This window comes from Enhydra lutris, unplaced genomic scaffold (genome assembly GCF_002288905.1).
Source record: "Enhydra lutris kenyoni isolate GAN:26980312 unplaced genomic scaffold, ASM228890v2 scaffoldscaffold2, whole genome shotgun sequence".
Classification (NCBI taxonomy): domain Eukaryota; kingdom Metazoa; phylum Chordata; class Mammalia; order Carnivora; family Mustelidae; genus Enhydra; species Enhydra lutris.
Window position 1 is genome coordinate 10522630 of NW_019154086.1, and position 26686 is coordinate 10549315.

The window sequence follows — 26686 nt, forward strand, 5'->3', positions numbered from 1 at the left end:
ACTTTACTTTCTCAATGAAACAATCTTTATGAAAGAATATTAGTAAAATCTATTCTACGTGAAAGAAAACAAGAAATCATTTTTTATTTATACCGTATTTATCAATTTGGGAATTAATTCTCATACCTTATAATTTATCTATAACTGTTACTGAAGAGAAGAAAAAAAGGCTAACAATTGTACTTCTAACCTTTAATGATTTAAAAAAGGTGTCTGTGGGTTAAGTTTTTAAAAATCAGAATAAGAATTATTTGATACTGCTACTCAAAATTCAACGACTGCCCTATTCATACCACATCTTACTTATAAATTCTGTTACTAGGGTTTTAGGAAAAAGCATGTTAATACCATCACATCTTAACTTCAGTGATAATAAATTTGAGGTCGGGGTTATATGGACACTGCCCTGGCAAATACATTTTTAGCAGTACCTTGAAATGTCTTTCAGTCATTATAAATTAAAATCACTCAACAGTTTTATGTATAAAACAAACTAAGATTATGCACATAAAAAACACTTTTCAAATACCAAATGACAGAAAGGACTGTCTTTCTTGCTCAGGGGTCTATGTATTTCTATGGGGGAAAAAAAACCCTCCACCATAAATCCAAATGTGGATTTACTTTACCCTCCAGTAAATCCATATCTGATATGACCTCACATATATCTGCATAATTATTTTATCATTGTTACTCTGAACACATTTTATGTGAAGGCTTTATCTTCCTAAAATTAAGCCATGTGGCTAAAATACATACAAAAAGTACAATCATTAACATGACACCCTTCAAAATTACTTGAGAATCAGAAACCAAGTTAATGGTCTACTATTTAAAAATTGCTCACCATAATTATTTTATAAAAATAAATTTTAATAAATTATCAAAGGCCAAAACTAAATTCTGGATTTACCCAACTGCCTTCCAAAAGTTGCCTTTGATAAGATTATAAAGACTTTACTAGTATCAAATGTATGATCAATTCCCTAAGCCAATCTATTCTAACAGACTAAATTTTAAGTGCTAAGATTTCAAAGGATGCATTACAAAATGATTAACTAACCAATTAATATTTTAATACTATTTATGAGCAAGTGTAAATGCTTTTTAAAAAGCAATCAACTATTCTAGAATATTAATAGCTCCAACTACTTTGCTACATTTGGTATAAAAAGTAGAAAGTTAAAAATCAGCAAATGGAAGATCAAAGTTTATTTACTACCTGCATACAAAAACATATTGCACATCAAACAACCAAAATCAAAAAAAAAAAAAAAAAGAAAAAAAAAGAGAGAGAGAAAGTAAAGAAAAAGAGAAAAAAGGAAAAGATTCTCTACTGAAGACTAACATGTACTTTTATACAGAATAAACCTCCTGGAAATTGATCTTTTCAGTAGTTCAGGTTATGTCTGAAATGGACATGACTAATTCAGCTTAGTGTTTTAACTAAAGCTATGTTTGATTTTTAAATACTGTACACTTTAATAAATAAACCAAACAAAGCCTCAATGTAGAACAGTCACTGCCAATAACACCCAGTGTCCCTGCAGATGAGAATTTAACAAATGTATTCCAGTGGTCTGCAGATTTTCCTCCACATACAGCATTTAAAAAACACATTAAAACAGACCAGTTTCCAGACTAAACTAATGGAGAAATTACAATTCAGTGCAAAATATTTTAGACTGCATTTCATTCTAGTTTTCCTCAGGTGAAGAAGTGGTTGCATATTATTAAAAATGTAACAAAAGCAGCTAATGCTTTCATAAAGAATATTACGTTAGGGATCCCATCCCTCCCACCTCCCCCCATCTCTGCCATATTTGGAAAACAAAATAACATTTCCTATAGCCAGCAACTTTTTTTTTAATGTTACATATACTATTCTCAAGGCACATCTGATGATATATTTTATAACACAGTAGGTGTCAAAGTATGTTTAACATATGATATCTTCAGGATCCCTCCCCTTTCTGAATTCCAAATGGAGGAACTGAAAGTGCGATGTAAAGACTGGCGATCCATATTCTATCTTTGGCAAGCTTGTACAAGCACTATTGTAAAATGTAATGTAAAAGAACTGTAAACTAGGAACTTCTTCAGTTTATGAAACACCATTCAGGACTGCTGCTTCTTGAGTGTTTTCTTCTTTTAAGATATTAATCTTTTCTTCTCCTGGAGTACGCTGTAGCTTAGAAATTTCATCGCCAGAAGCACTAGTTGGGCCATTTATTGCCTTTTCTGAAGGACCATGCTCTTCAATCACATCTTTTGCCTGCCAAAGGGAGACAACTTTTTCAACTTCTTTATAAATGAAATCTACAGCTGAGGAGGAAAACAGCTATATAAACATTAATTAGCTAATAAATAATTTGTTTCATAACCAAATTGGATCAAAGAATTAAAATGTTAAATTTTCAAAGCATGTACCAATGTACTCCACCTCTATTGGTCTTTCAACTTCTATCTCTAGTACCTGGCAGTGCTAAATTACAGAATAATCTACTTGTTTACTGAAAACTTGAACCTAATTTTAACCACTGGAAAGCTCACCATGTAAAAGACATAAAGTTAACACACCCTAAGCAAATAAACCCTATTTTACTCACCTTTTTTTTTTTTTGAAACTCATTTACATTTCAAATCCCTTAAAGCATTTAAAGAATTGAAACTTAAAAGGTCTACATCCATCACTGAGAAGAGGTATATATAGCCTACTGCTCCCCAAATTAAGCCAACAGTCTCCATGCCCAATATCTTTGGGTAGACTGAATTTTACAAATGCTATTTGGAATTTTAAATGAAAAGTATTCCAGGCTCAAGCATGCATATCTTCAGTTACCTGAGGCCAAGAACAAAATCAAGAGTAGTCTTTAAAGTATTATTTGTCCAAAAAAAAAAAAAATAATAGTAATAAAATAAAATATTATTTGTCTAGTTGGGGAAACAAGTGATCGATCACACAGTAAGTTAAAAAGTAAAAATAAAGCTAAACCATACCAAAACAAAACAAAACAAAAAAACCCAAAAAGCAAAAACAACAAAAACCTACAGGTTAAATTCTCCTTACCATTTCTTTCTTGTTTTTAGCCAAAGTTTCCCTTGGGAGGTTTCTTTGTCTGCTCTGAGACTCAGCTCTAGAAATATAATCTGCAACTGTGACTGTTGAAGATGAGAAAAAAATTACAGGTGTTGAAAAATATTTCTAAAGTTTATTTATGGATAAAGAGTAATTTTACTTTTAAGATAAACTGATGGTAGGTAACCCAATTTCAAAATTTTAAGCTGGGTACCACCTCCAACCAAAAACAAAACTTGAAAAATATGTCTGTGATTTAGTGCTGACAACAGAAAATTCCAAGCTGGAGATCCAAGGAAGCCTAGATTTAAGTCTATTTTCAGAGAAATCCAGCCATTGCTTCTGACTGACTCTACAGTTGTGGGATAAAGTTTGATAAGAAATCCACAACCAGGAATAGGAAATGCAGCATTCTAAGCCCAGTGTTTGCAATTCTCAGTGGGGGAAAAAAAAATGGGACATATCTGGTGCAAATCATGGTGTGCTATATATATACTTCGATTTGAAAATTTCATCAGATCTGATTTACTCAAATATAGTGGTTGTTTTGTTTTTCTTTTTTGTTTTAAAGGCTAAGTAAGATATCCAAGTGTGGTATTTCATGGTTCCTTTCTCACATTCCATAGTAGAAACCATTCTGAATGATCTAAAATAAAAAACTACAAGCCAACTGAAGATGGCAGAACACCACCCTAAAAACATGGACAATGATCCTGGTGGGAAAAGGGCCACCATTAATTCAGTAACCACCTCTTCCCTGCTTTGACAATCTTTCAAGGGACTGACTGACGTGTTATATGTGTTTGCAAGGACATGGATGGCAATAGTGAGACTAAGCAAGCGAACACTCTTCTGTCAACCCAAGTACAACATCTCTGTTCTATAGGTACTCTGGCCTCACTTTATACCTCAATCCTTTCTCTTTAGGACTTACAATTTAGAATTCATAATTTGGAGAAATATCAAAATAATCGCTCTCTTTCAAAGAATTATATTCTACCGGAGACTGGGGAGGAAAATCTCTCATTATATGAAATATAGTTTATTTTAATTTACGGGATGAGAGCAAGTTAATGTAAAGAATGAAAACTCAAGTAAATTTTAAAGTATTTATTAAAAGTCACTAGGGGAAAAATGGTCCATCAGGTTCAAATTATATGAAAATAAGTCATTTTGATAAAGAAGCTGGATGGTATTTACAATTCATTTTTTGTGACCACGAATTAACATACTACTTTTTATAAGATCCAAAATTTTCTGAGGCTACTCAATGAATCTTAAATTTCAAAGAAACTACTTAATTCAGAATACAAATCATTTATAAGAAATAACACCAAATGTGTCCTGCCTAAAACTGCCTCTTTTCTTCCAAATTGTAATTTAGAGCTTTAAAATAAAAATCTTCACATAAATCCACTGTTAATTTACAAATACATTTAGTAATAGTTTCCAAACCTAGGAAGAGGAATACTATCAAATCCATTTCATTATTATGTCTACATACATGGTAGCAAAACCATCCTAGAAATGATTTCTAGTTTGGGGAGCACCTTAATGAATTAATTCTGTCTCTAGATTTTAGCCCTCAGTGACACCTGAAGAACTCAGCTACTTGGAAACCATGCTGCACAAATTTATTGCTAAATTTGATTATGTGACAATTCTTAGAACCCTTCATCCACTATGTACACGCACAGCATAATATACTTTGATATGGTTATCAACTAAATTAAAAGGCACTTAGCTGGTAAGGTAAAAAATTACAGCACCCCTCTGCCATAAAGGGAGGTACAACCAAAAACAAACTAAGGTGACTCAAAGCCTGTTTACAGCCAGTCCTTGTAAGAACAAGCCACTTGAAAGGACATTAAAGATTAATATAATACAATTCCTAGGAAAAAAAAATACAGCAATTTGTGCAGCAAAATTCGGGACTGTTGAATTTCCTAAGGGGCCCAAGTAAATCAATTGGACACAAGTGTATATAGTCACTTTCTAAGTATAATAAGGAATATTCACTGCTTAATTTACACTAAAGACAACAAAAAATTTTGAGCAAATGAGAACAAATAAAATGATTGTGTATATAAGGGAATGTTCATATTTTTAGATGAGGCTACTTTTCTAGAAGTACTGACAGGAGCAAGGAGAAAATGATGTGCCTGTTCCATCAATGCTATCTTAGGGGGCTTTTAGGGGAAGGACAGGGAAGGCAGGCAAGCAAGACAAGGATTTCTGAACATGAGAAGCAGCAATTCCAAGAACAGAGTAAAACAGGAATAAATATAAGTATGGAACAAATCATCAAATTACTGGATACTCCAAATTACTCAAGTTTCACTTAATATCACACAGAAATCTCTCTGCCTCTTCCTTAACACCACAATGTTTTTTATGTCCATTGACTTGGTAATAAACCACCATCCACCTAGTTAACAAAATTATGTTGTTCTTTACCCTATGTTAAGCCCAAAACAATAGTCTGAATTTTCTTATTTATAAAGTACAGCAGTATTCACTGCCATGCCAACTTTACTTTAAACAGTGTAAATATGACCTCTTGATCCAAAGCTATTTCTAACACTATAGAGAGAGGGAAGAGAAGGAAAAACAGTAAGAAACATTTTCTGGAAACTTTCTATTTTTGACAATATTTAATTCCTTTTAAATTTACAACTATCTTTAAAACATGAAGTTTTCTTCAAGAATGGGAACACCTTTAAACCCGTTTTCCCAAATGTCTCTACAACCGCTAAACTTAAAATTTATTAAAGATACTTGAATTTACATTCTTTATTTGGGGAAAACACATTCAAGAATTTGCTTTGGAAAGAATGCAGAAATTGATTAGTTTAAAAGGGGTTTATTTTTGGTGCACACAATTTCTTCATTGTGAATATACACGTGATTCTCTGTATACAGGAAATGGAATAATGTTCAAAATAATATAGACACAGCAAACAAAGTTTCTTTGAAGTTACGAAAAATTATGACTACTTAAACATTCTAAAACTAATAAATAAGTACTATTAATGTGAATAGTTAGTAGGTGTAAGGGAAAAGGCATCACACTACAATAAACAAACAAAACATAACATGCATTCCTCTTATTAGAAAAAAGACACTTTCAAGTATTTTTCTCATTTATACTTTTTTTTTAAACTGTGGGTATTACAATGCCCACAAAAATGAGGTGCTGAATTCAGATATAGTAAGCGGCACCATGCAAAAGTTGCCCCGTTTTGCCAATCAACCTCAATCACAATCTACAACAAAGTCCCTGGGATGGCAGGCCCAAACTCAAGTATGCAGAATCTGCCAAGTGGACAAAATAATGGTCTTCTCAACAGTATTTCCATGTGAAAAAAAAATTAAGACACAACATTAGTTCAATTAGACAGGTTACTAAAACATTTACGGAGTGAAGGAAGAATGCATTTTCTTAAGAGAAGTAGTCTTATTAGTTGAGTAAAACAATTTATGCAATGCACATCTTCAATGTATATGCACACATGTGTACATGTTAAGTGTAATATATTTAGAAAGCAGACACATGACATTTTTTTCATGCTTGTGACCTGGTGTTGTCAATAGGTCCACTCAAGTTACCTGGCTGTCTATCTTCTGCCTGACCCCTGAAACGACGCCTGCGGCTACGATTGCGTCGCTGGGGTTTTTTTTCACTATCATCTGTAATTGCAAAGTTTACCATGAACTATTCTGACAAAAACAAAAGCAAAACAAAACAAAAAAAAAATTCTTTCCTTTAAAGATTTAAGAATGGGGAAAGAGAACTTTCTAATTAAACAGGGAAGATAAAAGAACATGCATTACTGACAGGAAAATAATTTTGTAGTTTTAAGCATTTCAAATAGATTAAAAATGGAACTATCATCTGGAAATTAAGAGGGTTTTAAACTCTTAATTGAACAAAGTCAACAATTACCATCATTCAGGAATAAAGTCTTCCTTTCCAATACAATTCAGGTTTTTTTTGTTTTTTGTTTTTTTTTTTTTTTTTAAGCAAAGTTAACATTTTAGCCCTTTGGAAGTTAATGTCTACTCATTATACATATCTTCACTAGTGTCATTTACAATAAATTTTAAAGAGGCAAGCTGAAAGCCCAATTTTGGTTTAGGAATAATAAGAGTATTAAGTGCCTTGCAGTTTGAATATCCATACTGAGTTAATAGCATCAAAGGGCACTTTAATAAACCCTTCTGATTTCCAATTTAGCTATACAAATCTGAGAACTAGACACTTCAGACAGACACAAAGCTATCTATCTTTGTTGAAGTAAATACTAAGAAAAATTCAATATGCAAATTGCATTACGTTTTTTTTTTTTTTGAAAAAAGCATCATACATTGATATTATACAATAATATATCTTTTCCCTAAGTGCTTACATACCTAGCCCATTTTCATTAACTGAAGCTGTATCAGATTCAGTCATCCCATCCATCAGAACAGCATCTTCATCAGTCCTTCTTCTACGAGACCGCCTACGACGGTTAGTACTGTGATGAGATTCGCTGGCATCAGTGTCTGCAGTCTGATCAGATTCTGTATTATCAAGTAAGCTGTATGGATTGCTGTCTGGATCTTTGAGCACTATATGCATGTCAGAGGCAAGAAATATTTGTTTAAGAGAGCTGCAGTCATTAGTAATGTTTTGATCTATATTGAACAGTATCTATTAATGATAAAGAAACTTCAATTCTCCCCCTATATTCTGTATACAAATAAATGTTTTCTGTATCACTATTTTCCCTGGAAAATAACAAATATGAAGAACTTTAATGGCAATGAAAATTAAAGCAGAAGATGAACAAATACCCTCAGCTTCCTACCATTTCTTGGACTTGTTTTGAAAATGTATTAGGAAATAGTGTATTATTATATGCTACTTTTGATATTTGCATTCTTAGCTAATCCTGCCCAGAGGCTAGAGAAATGAAAGTGAAGAGAAATATTAAACTTTGTCTCCTTTATGGAGTTCAACATGTCGCTGCTTCTTTGTTATGTTATGTTCAATGTTAATGAACCAAAGCAATCAAAACAAGTCTACACAAAAAAGCAAACTTTAAAAAAAAAAAAAAAAAAGGTTCAAATTCTAACTGGTAATAAGAAAATAGAGAAATGAATGTTGACTAGTACTCCCATCTCCAGAAACAAAAGAGTGAAGGTGGGGTAAGGTGGGGTGAGGGTGGAAAAGGGAAAGTTTTAAGATATAATTCATAAGAAAAAAAATACCCATCTTACCTATGTGCATTTATTGCCTCCACCAATCAAATTACAGAAGAAATTCACCTAATCACGATTTTTCCTAAGTTTCCTTTGGTAACAGCTAGCAAGCTAGCATCTTTGCAAAAGACACTAAGTTTATCCATTAATCATAAGCACTAGGTAAAGTACATTTATTGTGAAATTCAGCATACTACAATTTTATAAACCTCAGAAATAGCAATTAATGTAGTAAAATATAGAAAGTATTTCCCTAAATGCCTATCAACTAAACTTAGGGCTTAAAGAATATCACTGGAACTAGAGTACCTTTTTAAAAGCCCCTAAAATTTTGTGATTGTTCCAAGTTTTTTGTAGTTTGTAAGCAAGTCTGGTGTACATTTAATTATATATACGTATGTTCTACAACATTTAAAATATTATATAAACTTTCATAGGGCATATGTGATAACATTAAGAGTGGTTTCCTTAAAGTGGTATACAAAAAAATATGTAAAGGTTGTATCTGATATAAGACAATTCTCCCCTCTAAACCATTATACTAAGAAAAACATTCTCTCAACTCCTATAAAAAGACATGAGTAAAAAGTTGCTTATGCACCTCAGTTTTCAGTCTTCTAAACAGCCTTGACAGCTCAATTCCTCAAACAGTTAAAAAAAATTTTTAATTTCACAATTTTTCCTCTGTTCCCAAAATAGTACATAGTAAAGCAAAAATTCCTCTAAGTTAATTTTCAATATTAAGTATGTAAAGTTACTTAGACCTTTCTGTGCATTAGAATTTTCTGGGTTGGTCTGGCAAACAAATATATAACCCAAATACTCTAGGGAAGAAAAACACTCTAATTACATAAGCCCCCCAAAATTAGAGAAAGAAATCTTGGACTATCAAAAGAGAGAATCAGTCAACCAAAATTTCTCTGACCTGAATATTCTAGCTAAACCTTCACTAAGAAACACCCTAGTTTCTCCTTATCTTGCCATATGCTCCACGACTTTCCTCAACGAGAAGACACTTCCCAAAATGGGTGGCCTTGGGAAATGAATTAGCTTGTATAAAGTTATACTGTTTACAAAGTAAGGATGCTGACATAGTATATAAAAAACTACCAGAACTGATGGAGGATTTGCCACCACGTGGTCCACCACGACCTCGACCCCCTGAAACACTTCTCCCTCTTCCTCCTGGGCGTCTCCTGCTGTCACGCTGATGTCGGCTCTCCCGATCATCTTCTCCTGCCAATGACCAATCACTCAGCTCATCTTTACGCTCAGATTCTGTTTCAGAGGGGTTAGACAGCTCAGAGTTTGTACCTTGGGAAAGAGAACATAGGCCAATTAGATTCCAATTTTTTTTTTTAAAGGGAAAAAGAGGAGTGAAATTTTCCAAAATTATTTCCTACAAATCATTATTTTAATAACCTTAATTGGCTGATTCAAAGAAAGCTAAATAAAAACTGAGTTTGAAATTTACTAAGAAACAATTACATGTTAATACTGGATTAGTAATACAGAATCTACTGGTGGAAAATTAAAAACTGGTTTGGATGTGCAGAAACAGAGCCAATACAGTATTATAGAAAACACACAAAACTTTACATATATAATATGCAAATGCAGTTAGTATGGGAAAATAGTAAAACAAATTTGGCCAATTTCTGTTTTAAAAACAAATTAGTATAATAAAACTGCTACCCAATATTTAAAAGCAGATTTAATTGTATTTAGAAAAAGCAACAGTTTAATTATACTGTGCTCCCCCATTATTTCAGTGATTCTAGGAAGCACATTTTTCACTCTTACCATCTCTCAAATCACCATGTTTCTTATAACTGATGGTCTCTTATAAACTTAGAGTGTATTTTTAGTGGCTGTACATAAAATAATTATGTTTTACGAGCAACTGTGGCTTAAATTAGAATACACTATGTGAAATTACAAATTTTAAGAATGCTGAGAACACAACTTTAACCTGACAAAAGAAAAATTCATCATGACTCTAAAGGTTGACAGAGTATTTCTAAGGTTTCAATGACCTATTTTAATACTGACCTTTTAAAAATTTAAACAACGCAAATATTCTATAAAAGCCTGCAACATCATTACTATTATATCACAATTAAAGTGCCAGATTTAGATAACTCAATCACTGCAATACTCACTCCCACATCTAATATTTAATTCTGGGATGCCACTTCCACCCCTTCTTATCGTATATGTCCAAATCTATCTCCTTCAAAGCCCAGTTCAATTCCTAGTTTCAGACCAATTTAACTGAAAACAGACCTCTTCTCTCCTTTTATTTCCTTAAAAGCAATGTGTGTCTATCATGCAATGTTGTCATGTGTTGTCTTCCATTTTTTCCCCCTTTGGATTTACAACCCACTTGGATTTACAACTCACTTGGTCCGTATTTAAAACAGTGGACCTCTAAGTGCCCCCAGACACCTAACAATGTGCATAACAAATCTCTCTTGAGAGAAATGAATCTATTGCATGATTTAAGTTCCTTTATCTCCCAAATAAACGTAATTCCATGATAAACTACAAGTTCCCTACATTTAAACTCAAGTCCCTTGATGATGAAAGTAAAACGTAAGAACTCTTCCAATGTACAAAAGTAGTATTAAGGTACCCAAAATAAAATTTAACAAATGAAGGAGCCTAACAACTTCCTTTCTCCTTTACAGGTAATTCTTTTTTAAAAAATATGGATGTAACCACTCAATTATATAAAAATGATTAATACATTGGAACTATATTTTAGGGAAAAAAATATAGCAAATTTCTAGTATTCCCAAGTGTCTGGGACTGAGGATCTCACAAAAGAAAATGAATCTCCCAAACATTTATCTCTCCAAATGACAAAAAATGTATTAAATGATGTCAAGATTTGTTAGAATAATGGCAATTTATCATTCCAAGAGTCATGAATACACCTTTTGGAATGTGTAAGAATTTCTCAATTTACTGACAAGTACATGAAAACATTACCAAAATGTGAAGATAAGTATTTCATTTTTAAGATTTTTACAAATGTCCCTATTTTATTTTCTCCGGAAATAGAGCATAAAATTTAACTCATTATCACAAGCAAGGAAATTTTTGCTAAACTTTAACCTTAATCTATTATTCTAAATACTTAGGGGAGTGGTCTAAAACATAAATAGATTTCGACAGATAAGACATACTAAAGTCAAAAACAAAAAGGGCTAATGAACTGGCTAATGTTCTTGCTTTAGCCATATTTTAAAAAGCTTAAATGTTTCTGGAATGGCAAAACGACTTTGCAGATGTGATAAGGTTAAGGATACTGAAGTAGAGGAATTATCATGGATTATTCAGGTGAGGCCAAACTAACCATATGAATCTCAGCTGCAGAGAACCAAAGAGAGAGCAGAACTCTGCAGTCACTGGCTTTACAAGACAAGAGGGAGGGCGTCACATGCGAAAGGAATGAAGGTTGTCTCTAGAAGCTGTTACAGGATCAGATTCTATTCTAGAACCTCAAAGAAAGACACACAGCCCTGCTGACAATTTTAGACAACTGAGGGTGCCTGGGTGGCTCTCCACTGGTTAAGTGACTGCCTTCTCTCAGATGATGATCCCATAGTCACAGGATCAAATCCTACATCCTGCTCCCTGCTCAGCAAGGAGTCTGGTTCCCCCTCTGACCCTCTCCCATCTTGTGCTCTCTTTCACTCTCTCTCAAATAAATAAAATCTTTAAAAAACAAAAATTTAGCCCACTGAGACTCATGTTTGACTTCTGACCTAGAAAACTGTAAGATAAAAAAATTTATGTTAAGCTTTTAAGTTTGAGATTTGTTAAAGCATCAAAACACTGCTGAAATCACTACAACCATCTCTTAATTTTGTAAAATATTAAGTTCATGAACCCAAAATTTTTTTAAAATAGAGCTCTAAAATGAAAAAAGAAAACAGGTCTAAAATGATTCATGAAACTAATCCAATTTTTAATGACTCCAACAAATAAAACCTGTTTTTACCAGAATTGTACATCAGATTTTCCCCTCTCTGAAACTTCTAAAATCACGCCTGAAGACACTTCACATCCTTTTTCAATGTTCACGTACATTAAACTTAATAGCTAAGTACTATATTTCATCAACTTCAACATGTCATCCATTCATTTTAAGACTTATTTTGTGTCTTAAAATGTTGCCCATTAGCTTTAAAACATCACCCACTCTAAGGAAAATACCAACTTCAGAGACACTATGAACAAATGTTTCTTTTTAAAGATTTTATTTATTTGACAGACATCACAAGTAGGCAGAGAGGCAGGCAGAGGGAGGAGGAAGCAGGCTCCCTGCTGAGCAGAGAGCCCGACCCCTGGGGCTGGATCCCAGGACCCTGGGATCATGACCTGAGCCAAAGGCAGAGGCTTTAACCCACTGAGCCACCCAGGCACCCCTGAACAAATGTTTCTTATACAACTTACATATTATCACCTAAATATCCTGATATTAAGTAGGTAAGAGATGATCTATAACCAAATTCAAATGGTTTTTCTCTCAAGCTCACTTAAATTCAATAGTTATTTCAAGAAATGTAACACTATGACCAGTCTGCAAAGTTTCAGAGGTAAGAGTGCCATCTACTGAACAACTTGCATAACCTTCAATCCAGATGTTATTCCTCTACCACTCATTACAACTTACTATCTAACTCATAAAAATTTTATCTACTGTCAACAAAGGCATTTTGCAAAAAGACTGGCCTCACCAGTAAGCTGACTTCCCACAGAGGCTTATAAAAGTCTTCAATGAATTCATCATCCTATCATCAAAAAAGCCAAATATGATTATCTGTACTAGTAATCTGTACTTCCAGAATCATTCACTATAATTTCTCTTTAATTACCGATTAATTGTCAGGGCGCCTGGGTGGTTCAGTCATTAAGCATCTGTCTTGGGCTTGGGTCATGATGATCCCAGAGTTCTGGGATCGAGCCCTGAGTCAGACACCCCGCTCAGTGGGAAGCCTGCTTCCCCCTTTTCCCACTCCCCCTGCTTGTGTTCCCTCTCTCACTTGTGTCTGACAAGTAAATAAATAAAATCCTTAAAAGAAATTAGTGGTTAATTGTCTTTTGTAGTAAACGTATTTTCAGGAAATACAGTAGTACTTCACAATTTTCTGCCCTTCAAATGCTAATAAGCACTTACTTTACTAGAATGTTGCTTTCAAGTTTCAATAGTTAACTTTAAATAATAAAAACTATCAAGAAATGAGAACATGGAAATATATGAAAGGGAAGGTATAATTAACCCTTCAGCTACACAACAATGAAAGGCAAATTTAATATAGTTCTGGAATCACTAGATGATCCTTCAAACATGAAATCTGGGTGTGCAATCTGCACACTGTAAGCTTTGTTTATCCATTTTTCCCTAAATGCCTTCTATTTTGGAAAACACTTATGAATTATTTTTTCTAAAGCAGTTATCATGAGCACAGAGGAATGGAGAAAAGAGAAGGAAAAAGAAAGGGAAGAGAACGAGGGAAGACAAAAATCAGGTCACTGCTAAGATCCAACTCCAAATGCAGAAAAATGGAACAACTCCAAAGCTGAAGAAGAATAAGTGAAAATTCAGGATTAGAGAATTGTTGACCACCACCATCCACTGGCCCCTTCCTACATGGGCTAGGGCCCCATCCTCACACTGAAATACATTTTAGAAAAATATTCATTTATAAAATGTTAATTTGGTTCTGGCTTTTTAAAAAAGCCCTCATTTTAATGAAGTGTTATTTCATAAAATAATTCCAGATGTGAGATATTTATATTCAAAACTGCCAAGTGAGCCAATAAAGTGTATTTTATAAAGCTAGTACAGGTGTACTAATAACAACGTTGGCACACTGATTAGCATTATGTTTCATTATTACTTTCCTAGAGAGTAGGCAAAAGATGATTCCTAGTAGTATCATCACAATTACTAGGTTTTTGATACGTAAACATTTTTGTATACAAATATGTATATAGAAATGCCACCTAGATTTACTCTAAATACTTAGAACAAAAATGATCATGAACTGCCAACTTAACAAAATGTCAATGTTTGATCTCATTACAAAGTGGCTTGGAACATCATATACCTTTTACTATCATTAACATAAACTATGCCTTCACTACCACAGACGTATCTCAAAACTATCTCCTGCCCCCAAAGCCAAGACAGAATAACAAACTAAATAACACTGAGCAAAAAGTTTTGAAGTGTCTAAACTAAAACAACTAACAAAAAAAAAACTTTTTTTACCATAACCGGAGGTGTAATTAGGGCCCCGACGACCTCTGCCTCTTCCACTATAAGACCTAGAACCTTGTACAGAAGAGACGGTACTTTCATCAGTGGCATATCCTTTTTCTTTTTCAGGCCCTCTGGTGGAAGAAGGTCTGAAACCCATACCAATCTGTCGTAGCTGTTCATCAATCTGTAGGCGTTCCATTCTTAGCTGTTCTACTTCCTGTAATAAGCAAAACAAAAAAGGGTAAATATTCTTTGTCATACCATTTTTACCTTCTTAAAACCTACAGTTAAAACTATACCCCCTACCAATGAAAGAAGCTGTGATCTTAGTCAATTATTTGGTAAAATACAACTGTGTACCTAGTAAATAGAATTCACAAGGTGATCTGCTGACTCATTTCACTGAACATTTACTGAATACCTTGGTAAGCACTGAGTATGCTAAGTGCTACAAAGCATACAATATAGAGAAAAACGACTCTCCACCTTCAAGGGTTATGTTTAATAGACAAGCCTAAAAGAAACTATCTTCTGGTGCTTACAGAGAAGAATAAATGTTTTTTATGCTAGAACAATATTCACAGTTCGAGTTTTAGTTCTGGCACAATGAATGAACGGACGAATGTTTTGTTAATTAGCAAATAATTACATGATATTACCAGACTCGGCCCTCAAGAAATTAAAACTCTGATAAGTGAAATACAGGTGCCATGTATGAGAGGGACTATTAACCTACTTTTCCATCAAAACGGTGACACCTGAGTTGTGGCCTAGATGAATTAGGAGACTTGGTCATTCAGAAACCGAGGTCACACAGAATATGAAGGTAAGGTGATGAGACCAAAGCTCCTGGCTAAGAAGTAGTAGAGTACTGGAAGATAAAGCATGGGCTTTAAAATGCCAAACTGAATGGAGATTATAAACATGAGTTTTAAAAGAACGACATCATCATGTGTGCTTTTAAAATATTAACATAGCAGCAATGACAGAGTGACTAAAAGGAAAACCTACTGGAGACAGAGGTGCTGAGGGTATCAGAAGAGAAACCTAGTAATAAAAGTAGAAAATGACAATTCCAACTTTTAATAATTTATGGTTACGAATTATCAAATATGGCTATGGGGTATCACCTCTGATCAAATACCACAGTTATGAAGAAAGCCCATCTTACTCCCTGCCCCATTTGCATTTAAAACATCAAGCTAAAAACAAAATGGTTTCAGTATAACACACATATATACGTAAGGTGATGACAAACTACAGGAACACAAGTGAGACCGTTTCTTAAACAGTAAGGAAAGAATGTAAAAGTTCAGAGAAAAAGAGAAACAATGTGCGTAAGACCAGTAATTTTATTATGGCAACAGACCTTTTACTCCTAAATTCTCATATAAGAGAACACAGTAAATCTGAAGCTGAATTAACAAAAATATCTGATGATCTGAAATTTAATACAAATATAAAATTGATGTAATTTAAAGTTTAACATATAAAGCAACAGTGATATGAATGTGAACAGTATACAAACCTTCAAATAAGCAATATGATACTCTAAAAGAACTTGCACATTTCCGATGCTTTCTTTAGTGCCAACAAATACAAATGGAACCATACCCTGTAAGAAAACACAAGATCCTCAGTATTTCATACTTTAACGAAGTTCTAGCCTAAATTTCACATACAAATATATAATTTGGAAAACTTTTCTAAAACAAGGGATTTATAATTAAATACTAAAATTCAAGATGTAAAAATAAACTGCTAAGGGAAAAAAATCAATAGAATTTAAAATAGGTTTTCAATAACACATTGCATTTGCCCTACAACTTAAGTATGCTGAAAATTTAAATTACTTTTAAAATACCAGATTTTCTAATTTCTAATTCAGTCCTTCTCCATATATAAACCACCTTTTAAAGAAATTTTCCTTCAAACTGGTATAAATTTATAGACCAGACAGATCACCTGGTAGTGATGGTTTTAAAAAGGTAAAGCACATTAGGTAGGTTATCCTTAATATGTGCTCACATAACAAAACTGTCAATTATTATGTGCTGGAAGTAGTGCTTCCTGACCATCAACAGAAGTGCCACAAACAAACATTTACACAATGTAAAATAAATACTGATATGGGCCAATATTTAGTCACCAATATTAAAGCAAATCAGAGGATTAACTTCACTCAATTTACAAAAAAATACACTTCTAGCTTCCTAATGGCTAAGGAATAATGAGTAAAGCCTAAATAAACTCCCCTAGTTAGTTTCAGTGTCTCTCGTTTTCTTAATTCTACAGATGAGTTCCTAACAGCTATTTTAACAGACTGGCTTAAGAGGGCATGAAAAAAAGGACTATAAGTTAAGCTTAGGAAGTAAGAAGTCTTGAGCCTGTCCTCAGTAAGTCATGGGCAGATAAGAATGAATGCAAATTTAATAAAAAATGAAGGAGGCATTTAAAAAAAATAAAGATCTAAAATGTTTTAAGCAGATACCATATTTCTAGGAGTGTATTATTCTACACCTGTATCTAATTTAATAGTCATTAGAAAGTAACTTTAAGAAATACTCCAATTAAAAAAAATACTCCCAGTTTTACAGGTGAGAAAGCAATCTGCCCAAAGTCAGACAGTTAGCAAATGAGTCAGCCAATTTCATATCCAGTTACCTAATTCCAAGTAACAACTACTTGTTCTTTGCCTGAATCTACACTAATGAAAAAGCATAAATAAAACAAAGCCTCTATTCTAAAGGCAATCACAATCTCAGAAAAGATACTAAACATTACTGAATTATGCATAGCATTAGTGGTATCAATGAAAAACACAGGAATATTAAATAGAATTTGGATTATGCCACCCCAGATGTGGAAACTTAAGGGGAACTCCTAAGAATATTATTAAAGTAAATGTTAAAAACAAATAGAATTTTACCAAGTAGGTAAAAAAGGGAAAATCTTTCCAGACAGATAATCTACAAAGAATAAGAGAAATACAATGTACCTTGACCCTGAATTTGAGATGCTATCACCAATAGCCAACTCCAGAGAAAAGCATAGGTAAGAACATAACCTTAGAGACACATAGTTTACAAAATATTTTAATGGTCACTACTGAGCCATAATAAAAAATTTTAAAGAGTGATTAATACTGAATATACAAATTTGTTTCTAAAAGTTATTTCAGCGAAATTTCTAGATTTTTAAAAAGATACTATAACTGATTATTTATATTTAATAGATTGCACTGACATTACCAACTAGCACTTCAGAAAAATAAAGCAGGATCCCTGGTTTCTAATATCTTACACCCCCCCCCAAAAAAATTCCCATCGGGAGTTAATAATTTACACACTTTTAAAAAAACCTGGAGAATGAAATATAAATGGATCTCTAAATGATCTATATGTAGGAAATATCTTGCCAAGCAGGACAAAATGCAGAAAATCTTAAGTCATACAGAAAAAAATCTAAAAACAAACAACCAAACAACAAAAAAAATTTTTTTTAATTTTTATTGGGGGAAATAAAGTAGTAGTATTTGTTACAAATAAAAAAAGACTAGCTTCCTTATAATGCAAAACTTCTAATAACTTAGTAATAAAGACAAAAAATATGCAAAAGAGAAGCTGCTTAACAAAAAAATTCAAATGTCTTTAAAGCATATAGAGAGAGAACATATACACCTTCTGGAATGGCACTAATTAAAACTCTCTATTGGCAAGTATGTGGAAAATAGACCCATTTCTGACACTGGTGGAAAGAATGTGTGGGAAAACTAAAGTCTAAAAATTTAAATGCTTTTTACCCTTTGATCTTTTAAAAAAACCCACTTCCAGGAATTTACTCTCCAGTGAAGGGATATTTGCTGCAGCACTATTTTTAGTAGCAAAATAAAGACATGAAAAGGCAACCAACAACAGTCTAAATTCTATCAGACACAATGGAGACAGGAGAGATACACATACAGGACATAGATACACATTTGCTTTTCACACTATCCCCTAACTTTTACATAAGTATATTTCTTTTAATGAAAAACTCAAATCCAATCTTAAAAACGGATTGAAAATATTGAGCAACTGTACATACACGTCATTGGGCCAGAGAAAAAGAGAATATGGGAATTCAGACTTTATTTCTTGGTCTCAGAGTTCATAATGTGGCTTGGTAAGATAACAAAAAATTTAAGATTGAGAGAAAATCATTAAATACGTAATAATATAGACAATAACTGCTATGATACCTAGGTGGGCAAGGTCATCTCAGGCTAAAGGTGGTCACTAAAAACTTCAGTGTAAACAAGCTATCAACAGAGTCTGCCAGGGGATTTCGACAGCTTAAATTATGAAAGGGTGGCCCCAAATAAGTGAATACCAACCTTCAAATTTGTTTTAACATGCAATGTTCTGAAAATTTTTAAATTTTGTATATTATTCTAAGTTTCCAGCTTCTCTTAATATCAAAAGATATAGCAACCAGATTAAAGCTAAGCAGCGTCTGCTTCTTTTATAGAAAGAGACCATGTACCTTCTTATCCCTGTATCTTGCTTGTATAGTACAACCTGCTTCATCATTTAATAATCTGCTTGGTTTCTATAAGCATTTAAGTTTCTTAACCCTGGCACAGAAACGTGGGTAACAATAACCAAAACTACAAACAGTAAAGTACACGAAAGTTCCTATTTATGAAAAAAGACTTCAAAGAATTAGCTTTGCAACAAGTGTTAAATACTGGAAAGCAACTAAGGATAAATCAATCTAAGAGAAGAGCAGTTACTCGTATCAAACAAAGAAATTCTTAGTTGACTCATATAAGGCCCTGACCAATAAACATTTGATATCCAAGCCAATTTTATGGAGTGGTTGTATGCCAAATGGATCACCATTCTTTTATACATTAAAATTAGGGGGTATTAAAGGAGGAAAGTCTGAATTTTAATGACACCTCAATTTTAATACTCCTCTCAAAGGCAAGAGGAGGGAGGGTTGCTTTCAGAGTAAAGGTTACTTGAGATTTATGGCAATTTTGGAAGCAGTGTAGGATGAAACCAATCTCAGCTGCAAGTACTCACGTCTGTAATACTAAGTCATGTGTTTCTCCTCATTTGTTTTTTTTGGTTTTTTTTTTTTTTTTTTTTTTTTGTCTCTACATTCTAATTAAAAGGAATAAAGGAAGTGGCTCCTTAATGGGCATCTTTACAACATCCAACACTTGATATGAGGTTATCTGGGCTAGATTTCTGACCAGTTTTCATTCTTCTAGGGAAGACGCATTCTTTCCAACAGGCTAACGAGCTCTCCAAGCAATAATCCATTGTGCAAAACTGAAGCTGCTTCCTGAGAGATCATTTGAGAGAAAATCCTTGCCTTATATTCATTCACAGGCATACAAAGTTTAAGCCACTGGAGCCACCGAAGTTAAAATATCCTTAAAGTTATGTTTGAGGAGTAAAGAACAGCATTGTAGACAAAACATGAACATGTGAGAAGAGACAGGAAAGGAAATTTCAGAAAGTTGCTGTCACAATTAATAGCAACATAAAAGGTTACAGATTTCAATTAAGAAATGATCGGTGTTTTCGGATTCTAAAATAGGTTTAAGTACATGGTTATTTACTAAGAATTCCTTTATAACAAACTGTTTTGTTAAGTACAAAACTTAAAATTCTCAAACTGAAACCATTTTATCAAAAATTGCCTTTTTACTGAAGTACTGAGAAACCAACCGAGATCTCATGGCTCACAACTGAAAGAAGACTTGTTTTCTTGAGCATGGAAAGCAGTATTATAAGGAACAAAATTTAAAACAAAACAAAACCACAAAAACCCACTGCATCAGAGACTAGATATAACTCACCAAAATGATCTCCAAAATATAAAATAACATTATTAAGTCAGCCAGGAATAGAACACAGTTTACCAAAAGAAAAAAAAAGAAAGAAAGAGAAAAAAAAAAAACAAAAGCAAGCAAGACAAATTAAATTACACATAATACTTACATCTTCTCTAGGTAGTTTATTTTCATTGTCTCCTTCAATTCTCACCCGAACCACACCAGATTTGTCCACTATTTCCTGAATAACTTTGCCATTTTTTCCAATTACTTTTCCTTTAATAAGAGAAAAAAACATAACAGTAAGTTAAAACCAGTACTGCTAATCCTTCCAATACCAGCCCCAATAATTTGACTTGCTATCAAATTAAAAAAACCAAACAAAGCTCCATCTTTTTACTCTCAATATATTCACCCTGAAAACTAAAGAGGAATTTTATCCTTGATCTGAAACTTCCTTCTCTTCAGAATGCCTAAGGCTATTATTAACTAGGACTGACAGTGCTGCTCACACTTAAGTCATTTTCCAAGTCTAAAACATTTTTTTAATGTGCTCTACATCATTTCTGTATTTTTAAAATATCAATGCAACCCATTCCAAAACTTGGACATATATATAAAGGCAAATGAAACACTTATTTTGGCATTAATCATACCAATTTGTTTATGTATTTTTAAGTTAACAAATTCAATCTTGCTTTCATATTCAAGTTGCTATTCATCCACAACACATCTGTAACTTAAAGACACTTTTAAAATGAATACTCAACAAAATAAAATGTCTGCATTTAACATTCTTCACAGTTTTTAAGTACTTCACAGCTATACAAATACATATAGTATGTATATGGTATGCAGTCTTCCTAAATATGAAATATAATATACTGACATAAAATCCAAATTATTTACCTTCTCCACACTTAACATTTAAGTGTGTCAAACAGCAGTTATTAAGTATCCTATAACTAAAAGAGAAACTAAAAGGAGGGTAGAAAATTCTCTTCCCCTTAGGAACTTAACTCTTACAAAGGTAGCAAACTTGTAAAATAGCAAAGCAGTACTAGACAGTGTTACCTGGTAACAGAAGTAAATATTCAGGTAACCTTCCCTGTATGAAACAGATGCATCCCTTATAAAAGTTATTAAGTCCAAGTCCCTCATTCTTCTTTAACTAAATCAGCAGTCTATTTCCAGAATAAATTAATTTTGGTTGAAAGAGGTTAAAATGGAAGTTATTCCTATCACATGCTTGAGAACATAGTTTCCATTAAAGAATAAGGGAACAACAATAGTAAGAGCAAATGGGTCAATACAGCAAAGACATCATTACAGGATTTTCTATCCCTATTCTCAAAACTCCTTCCCCATTAATAACCCTAAGTTTAAAAGCAGCAGCAATTGAAGAGGTTCAAAGAAAAAATAGAGTAGGACAGGGAATTCACATGATGTAGGTCTTCTCTGAGCAGCCCTAGCAGCAGTATATAAAAGCAACCTTCATTGTTAACACAGTGAAGCTCAAGCAGCAACTCCATCCTTGACCCTGCTAAAAATAAGCAAATGTCTTTTCGAAAAAACAATAATCAGACTGATGTATCATAATCCCTCCCCCAGAATCTTTGCCCCTTCCTTCTATGAACTATACCAGTGGTGAGTGCACATCCATCACCCTTCTGGGGTCTGTGGCAGGGACCTACCTGCAAGTTTTATTTAGTCCCACCAGAGACCGTCAATATTTTAACTGATCATTTCCATTAAATTCCAAAGCATATTGACAAACTGAAGCACACCTGTAGTATAAATTGAGCACTGAGCATAAATGCTGAAGGGACAGAGTAAAGAAGTGATTAAGGAAGGCTTCCAGGAGGTGAAAAGTTTCAATTCATTTTTAAATTAATGTTCACATAATATTTTTCATCTGACTTAGGAGGGGTGGGAATGGTCAGGGTCTAGAACTCGTAGAACCTGAATGTGTAAGAGAATTCTCTTGAACTTACCCACCAAGTAGTCCTCATTCCCTTTTTACTCCTCAGTCCACTTTTTCTTTTTCACTTGGGACTAAAAATGTACTATTTTTCAAAAGACTGCTTCACCCATAAAACATTTTGGAGGGAAATGTAGTATTATTATATACAACAACCAAGAAATCGTTATGCTACCTTTGAGTTTTTCACCAACATATACTAGTTGCTGCTAATATCTATTTTCTGAAGAGTCCCAAATAACCCAACTCACCAAAGCAAACCAAGACAGAGTAGAGGAAAAAAGAGATATGACAAGTACTCACATCTTTGCACAGATAAATGAATAAAGAGAAAAACCAGAGAACTACAAAAATAACCAATTTCCTTATATCTGAAATATCAGGAATTTTTACTCAAAATTAGCACTACCAAAAACTCTAAGACCACGGCTATCTTCTATAGAACTGCTGCACTGGAAAGAACCCTGATTTCCTTTCACACCCTCATCTCCAAAACAGTTTTACAGGTGAAAAAACCTAAGTTAAATTATGCTCTGTAAACCAGAAACTACAATGTTAGTACCAATAGGTGTCAATAATTGTGACTTAAAGAAAATAGGGGATTCGTTTTCAAAAGCAGCTTGTCAAAAGTGATTTCATTTGACAATGATAAACATTTGATAATATTTTGTATCTATAATCATTTGCTAGAATTATACAGAAATACTTCAAGCTTACACTCAATTTTAACATCTCATCTCCCCAGCAGTTCAATCTACAGTGAACAAGAACCAGTAATATGGAGCTTATTTATCTGGCAGTATGTCACACCTATACAAATGCTTGGGAAAAGTAAGAGGATAACAGCTGAATACCAAGAAACTGTCCAAGTTCTTGTCCCAGAGTATTACTGTCCCAGAGTATACTAAGTTGTTAACTGGGCAGAACAAACATCTTTTTAAAGTGGGAAGTTCTGGGGGGTTTTCTGTAATTTTTTTTTAAACAGGGTTAGACCAATAGAACACATATAGCAAAAAATCATTTCCAAAAGGCAAAACAGGCCAAATTATATATAAATGGAGTCCAAAAGGCCCTGTTTCACTGAGGTCAAGAAACTCATGAGACACAGCAGTGGACAAAAACTCAAGCCCCTCCTAGTAAATGTCTTTGCTTTATGTTAATGCTTACTTTTTTATTAAAGGTTTAGGATAATCACTGAGTATTTACTTAATATATGACCAAAATTTTTCCATTTGTTTCAAACAGCATTTAAAAGGACAGATAACACCGATGTAGAAAATATTAATAACAAAGCTATTAAACAACTCATCCCAAGCTGTAATGCTCCTTTAACTACAGCTTCACACTCAAATACTGTCATTTAACTTACAGCCCATGGGTAAATAATATCCATTAATGGTGTCAGAAACTTAGAAGTGAAACCTCCCCTCCTATCATCATCACCATTCTTCTCTCCTACCCATGACTTCTTACCTTATTCTATGCCTTTGCAACAACCAATTATTATTTATTCAGGGCCTACTGTGTAGAAGTTTATTACCCTATTGTTACTCCACTCTTACTTTTTCTTCTGCACTAAACAAAAGAAAAAAAATATCACAAACACCTTCTCAAAAAAATACTATGACAATTCTGATGGACATATGAGTGATAAAAACACATTAAGTGAGTAAGAAGAGCAAGCCCAAGGGGTGAAATGGCTTTTAAAAAATGTAATGACGAACTGTTACAAAAATCATGGGTCTTATTAGTGAGTCACCCTGTACAGAAGGAAATATCTTTACTTTATCATACGATAATAATGAGATACAAGTCACATACTACTTTACTAAAAATAGAAAACAAGTAAGGCTATCAAATGCTCCATGTAACTATAAATAAAATATAGTATCAGACAAGATTAAATTTCAATTAAATTGCTGTATTAGTAATAACATTTAACTTATTTAACATTTAGTAGAAATACCTACCAACAAGATTCCTAGGAACCTGAATAAAATCCTCAACAAATTCCAAGAAACCTCTAGCCTTTTTTACAGCATCAGCACTCTGCAGGAGAAAATAAACATAAAATATAACCCTTAAGAAAACCCCAATCCAAACAAAAAAAAAAAAACAAACAAAAAAAAAAAAAAAAAAAAAAAAAACAACCCCCACACACACAAGAAATGAGAAATTCTGAATTATTATGTTCTAGTACAAAATTCTGTTCAGCCCACTAAAGTGACATTTCAGGTCAAATAATTCATGAAGTACTTTATAAAGAAAAAAAAAATTATTAAGAGGCTAGGAAAAAAAAAACATACTATTAGAATTATCTCTAAGGGAAGGGGGGAAAAAACCCTAAGTTGAGAAAACAGAATTTACCTTACTTATGTTAGCCAAATTTTAACCCAATCCTAAATATATTCGGTCCATACTCCCATGTTAAGTTTCTCTAGGTGAATGTTAAATACAAATTAATCATATTGTCTACACTGTCACACTTTTTTTTCATTCTCAACATAAATTATTTTAAAAGCTGTTTTTGTGGAGATACTTTTTAAAAGTACCTACTGATAAGATTAAAATCCCTTACTTCTAACTGGTATAATTTTAAAAGACTGGAAGACTGGAGAGAAGGGAGACTCTCTACAGGGAATCTATAGTTCTCAGGAAGTTACCTTCCACTTTTACTGTGTGTTAATAGCCCATAGATGAAGTATATCATGCACCCATCATGTCATATAACACAATAAATTTTTAAGCATTTTTAATCCTCACAAACTGCAATGTAAGCACAACTATTTTCATTTTAAAATTAGGAAAATTATGCAGAGAAGTTAAGTAACTTTCTCCAAGTTCACTCACTTGGTAGAGACGATTCCAATCAGGTAGTGTGGCTCCAAAGGTTTCAGAAATAAAATTAAAAAAATCAGGCCTCTACTAATTCACTTTATGACCCAACTTTTCATGAGAAAAACTATGCATGAAAAGTCAAGATGTGAGGGGCGCCTCAGAGACTCAATTGGTTAAGTGTCTACCTTAGGCTCAGGTCATGATCCCAAGTTGCTAGGATGGACTGGGCTCTCTGCTCAGTAAGGAGTTGGCTTGTCTCTGTCTGCCCCTCCCCCTGCACTTGTGCTCTTTAACTCAGACGCACACACGCTATCTTTTTTTTAAGATTTTTAAAAATTTATTTAATAGAGAAAGGAGAGCAGAGGGGAAAGTGAGGTAGAAGACTCACCGCAGAGCAGAGAGCCCAACGTAGGCCTTGATCCCAGGACCCTGAGACCACGACCCAAGCCAAAGGCAAATGCCCAACAACTGAGCCACCCAAGCACCCCTCTAATAAATATCTTAAAAAAAAAAAAAAAGTTAAGACTTGAAATCATCACCCTAAAAAAACCTCATCCACTTTTTCTAATGTGAAGCATGGTCTTAAGGAAAGTCTGAATTATTTCTCAGATTTGTTATTTTCCAATTCAAACAAATGTCATAACCAGTGACAAAATATTATCCAAAATCAAGTTCTTCAAAAGCTCCTCTATTATACGCTATTCACAGTTGCCAGTGTCTGGCACAGTAAGCACTCAAAAAAAGCAAATTATTTGTAATGCACATAAAACTGAGTTAAAATCAGAAGCAGTTGCTTAAACTTCCGAGAACAGTATGTATTAAATACTCTATAAATCTTTTATTGACCCATATAATACAACAGTTCTTCAGTCTACCTGCACACATGTAATGGTTACTGGGGCTGACTGATTTTTAAAACTATTTTACTGGTTTACTGGGAAACTGAAATTCCAAATAATATATAATCAAGCAAGTTATAATAAAGTTACTAATAAAAAAATTCTTTAAATAAAGTTACTGACAGACATTAGCTTACCTCTCCATAGATTCTAAATGTTCCAGTATCTTCATCTAGCTCAATAGCTGTAACTCCAGGAACCTTCCTAGCTTGCTGTATGTTACTACCATGTGTTCCTATTGCCAGGCCCATCAAATCTTCTCTCACAACAAATTCCTCATGAAAAGCTGCTGCAAGTTGTTTTGTGCACTAGTAAAAGAGGTATATTAAAATTTCTATTACAAAAGATCAAAAACAAATGGTTTTTCATATATCCATGTTTGTAGTAGTAATAGTCATCAAGAAGTAAAAGCAAACCAAATGTGCACTAAACAAACAAAATGAGATATATGCATACAAAATTATTTAGCCTTCAAACGGAAATTTTGACACATGCTACAATGTGGATTGAGGACACTGTGCTTAGTGAAGTAAGC

At 33.3% G+C, this 26686-nt stretch overlaps 1 protein-coding gene across 5 annotated transcripts in view; it reads right to left on the bottom strand.

Annotated features, from left to right (window-relative positions):
• Positions 1 to 1175: 1175 nt before the first annotated feature.
• LOC111147481 (FMR1 autosomal homolog 1) overlaps positions 1176 to 26686 on the bottom strand; it is a 59037-nt gene continuing 33526 nt past the window's right edge. Inside the window, exons 8-18 of one of the 5 annotated variants that reach the window (XM_022503511.1) lie at positions 26289 to 26459; positions 24385 to 24463; positions 20600 to 20709; positions 16132 to 16218; positions 14763 to 14820; positions 14613 to 14675; positions 9437 to 9640; positions 7493 to 7693; positions 6689 to 6769; positions 3071 to 3162; positions 1176 to 2275 (exon numbers count right to left, since the gene is read on the bottom strand). In XM_022503511.1, the coding sequence (XP_022359219.1) occupies positions 2105 to 2275; positions 3071 to 3162; positions 6689 to 6769; positions 7493 to 7693; positions 9437 to 9640; positions 14613 to 14675; positions 14763 to 14820; positions 16132 to 16218; positions 20600 to 20709; positions 24385 to 24463; positions 26289 to 26459 (1317 nt within the window). In that variant the 3' untranslated portion in view covers positions 1176 to 2104. Of the gene's footprint in view, positions 2276 to 3070; positions 3163 to 6688; positions 6770 to 7492; positions 7694 to 9436; positions 9641 to 14612; positions 14821 to 16131; positions 16219 to 20599; positions 20710 to 24384; positions 24464 to 26288; positions 26460 to 26686 lie in introns of all 5 variants that reach the window. The other 4 variants (XM_022503513.1, XM_022503509.1, XM_022503529.1 and 1 more) reach the window with 4 other exon arrangements.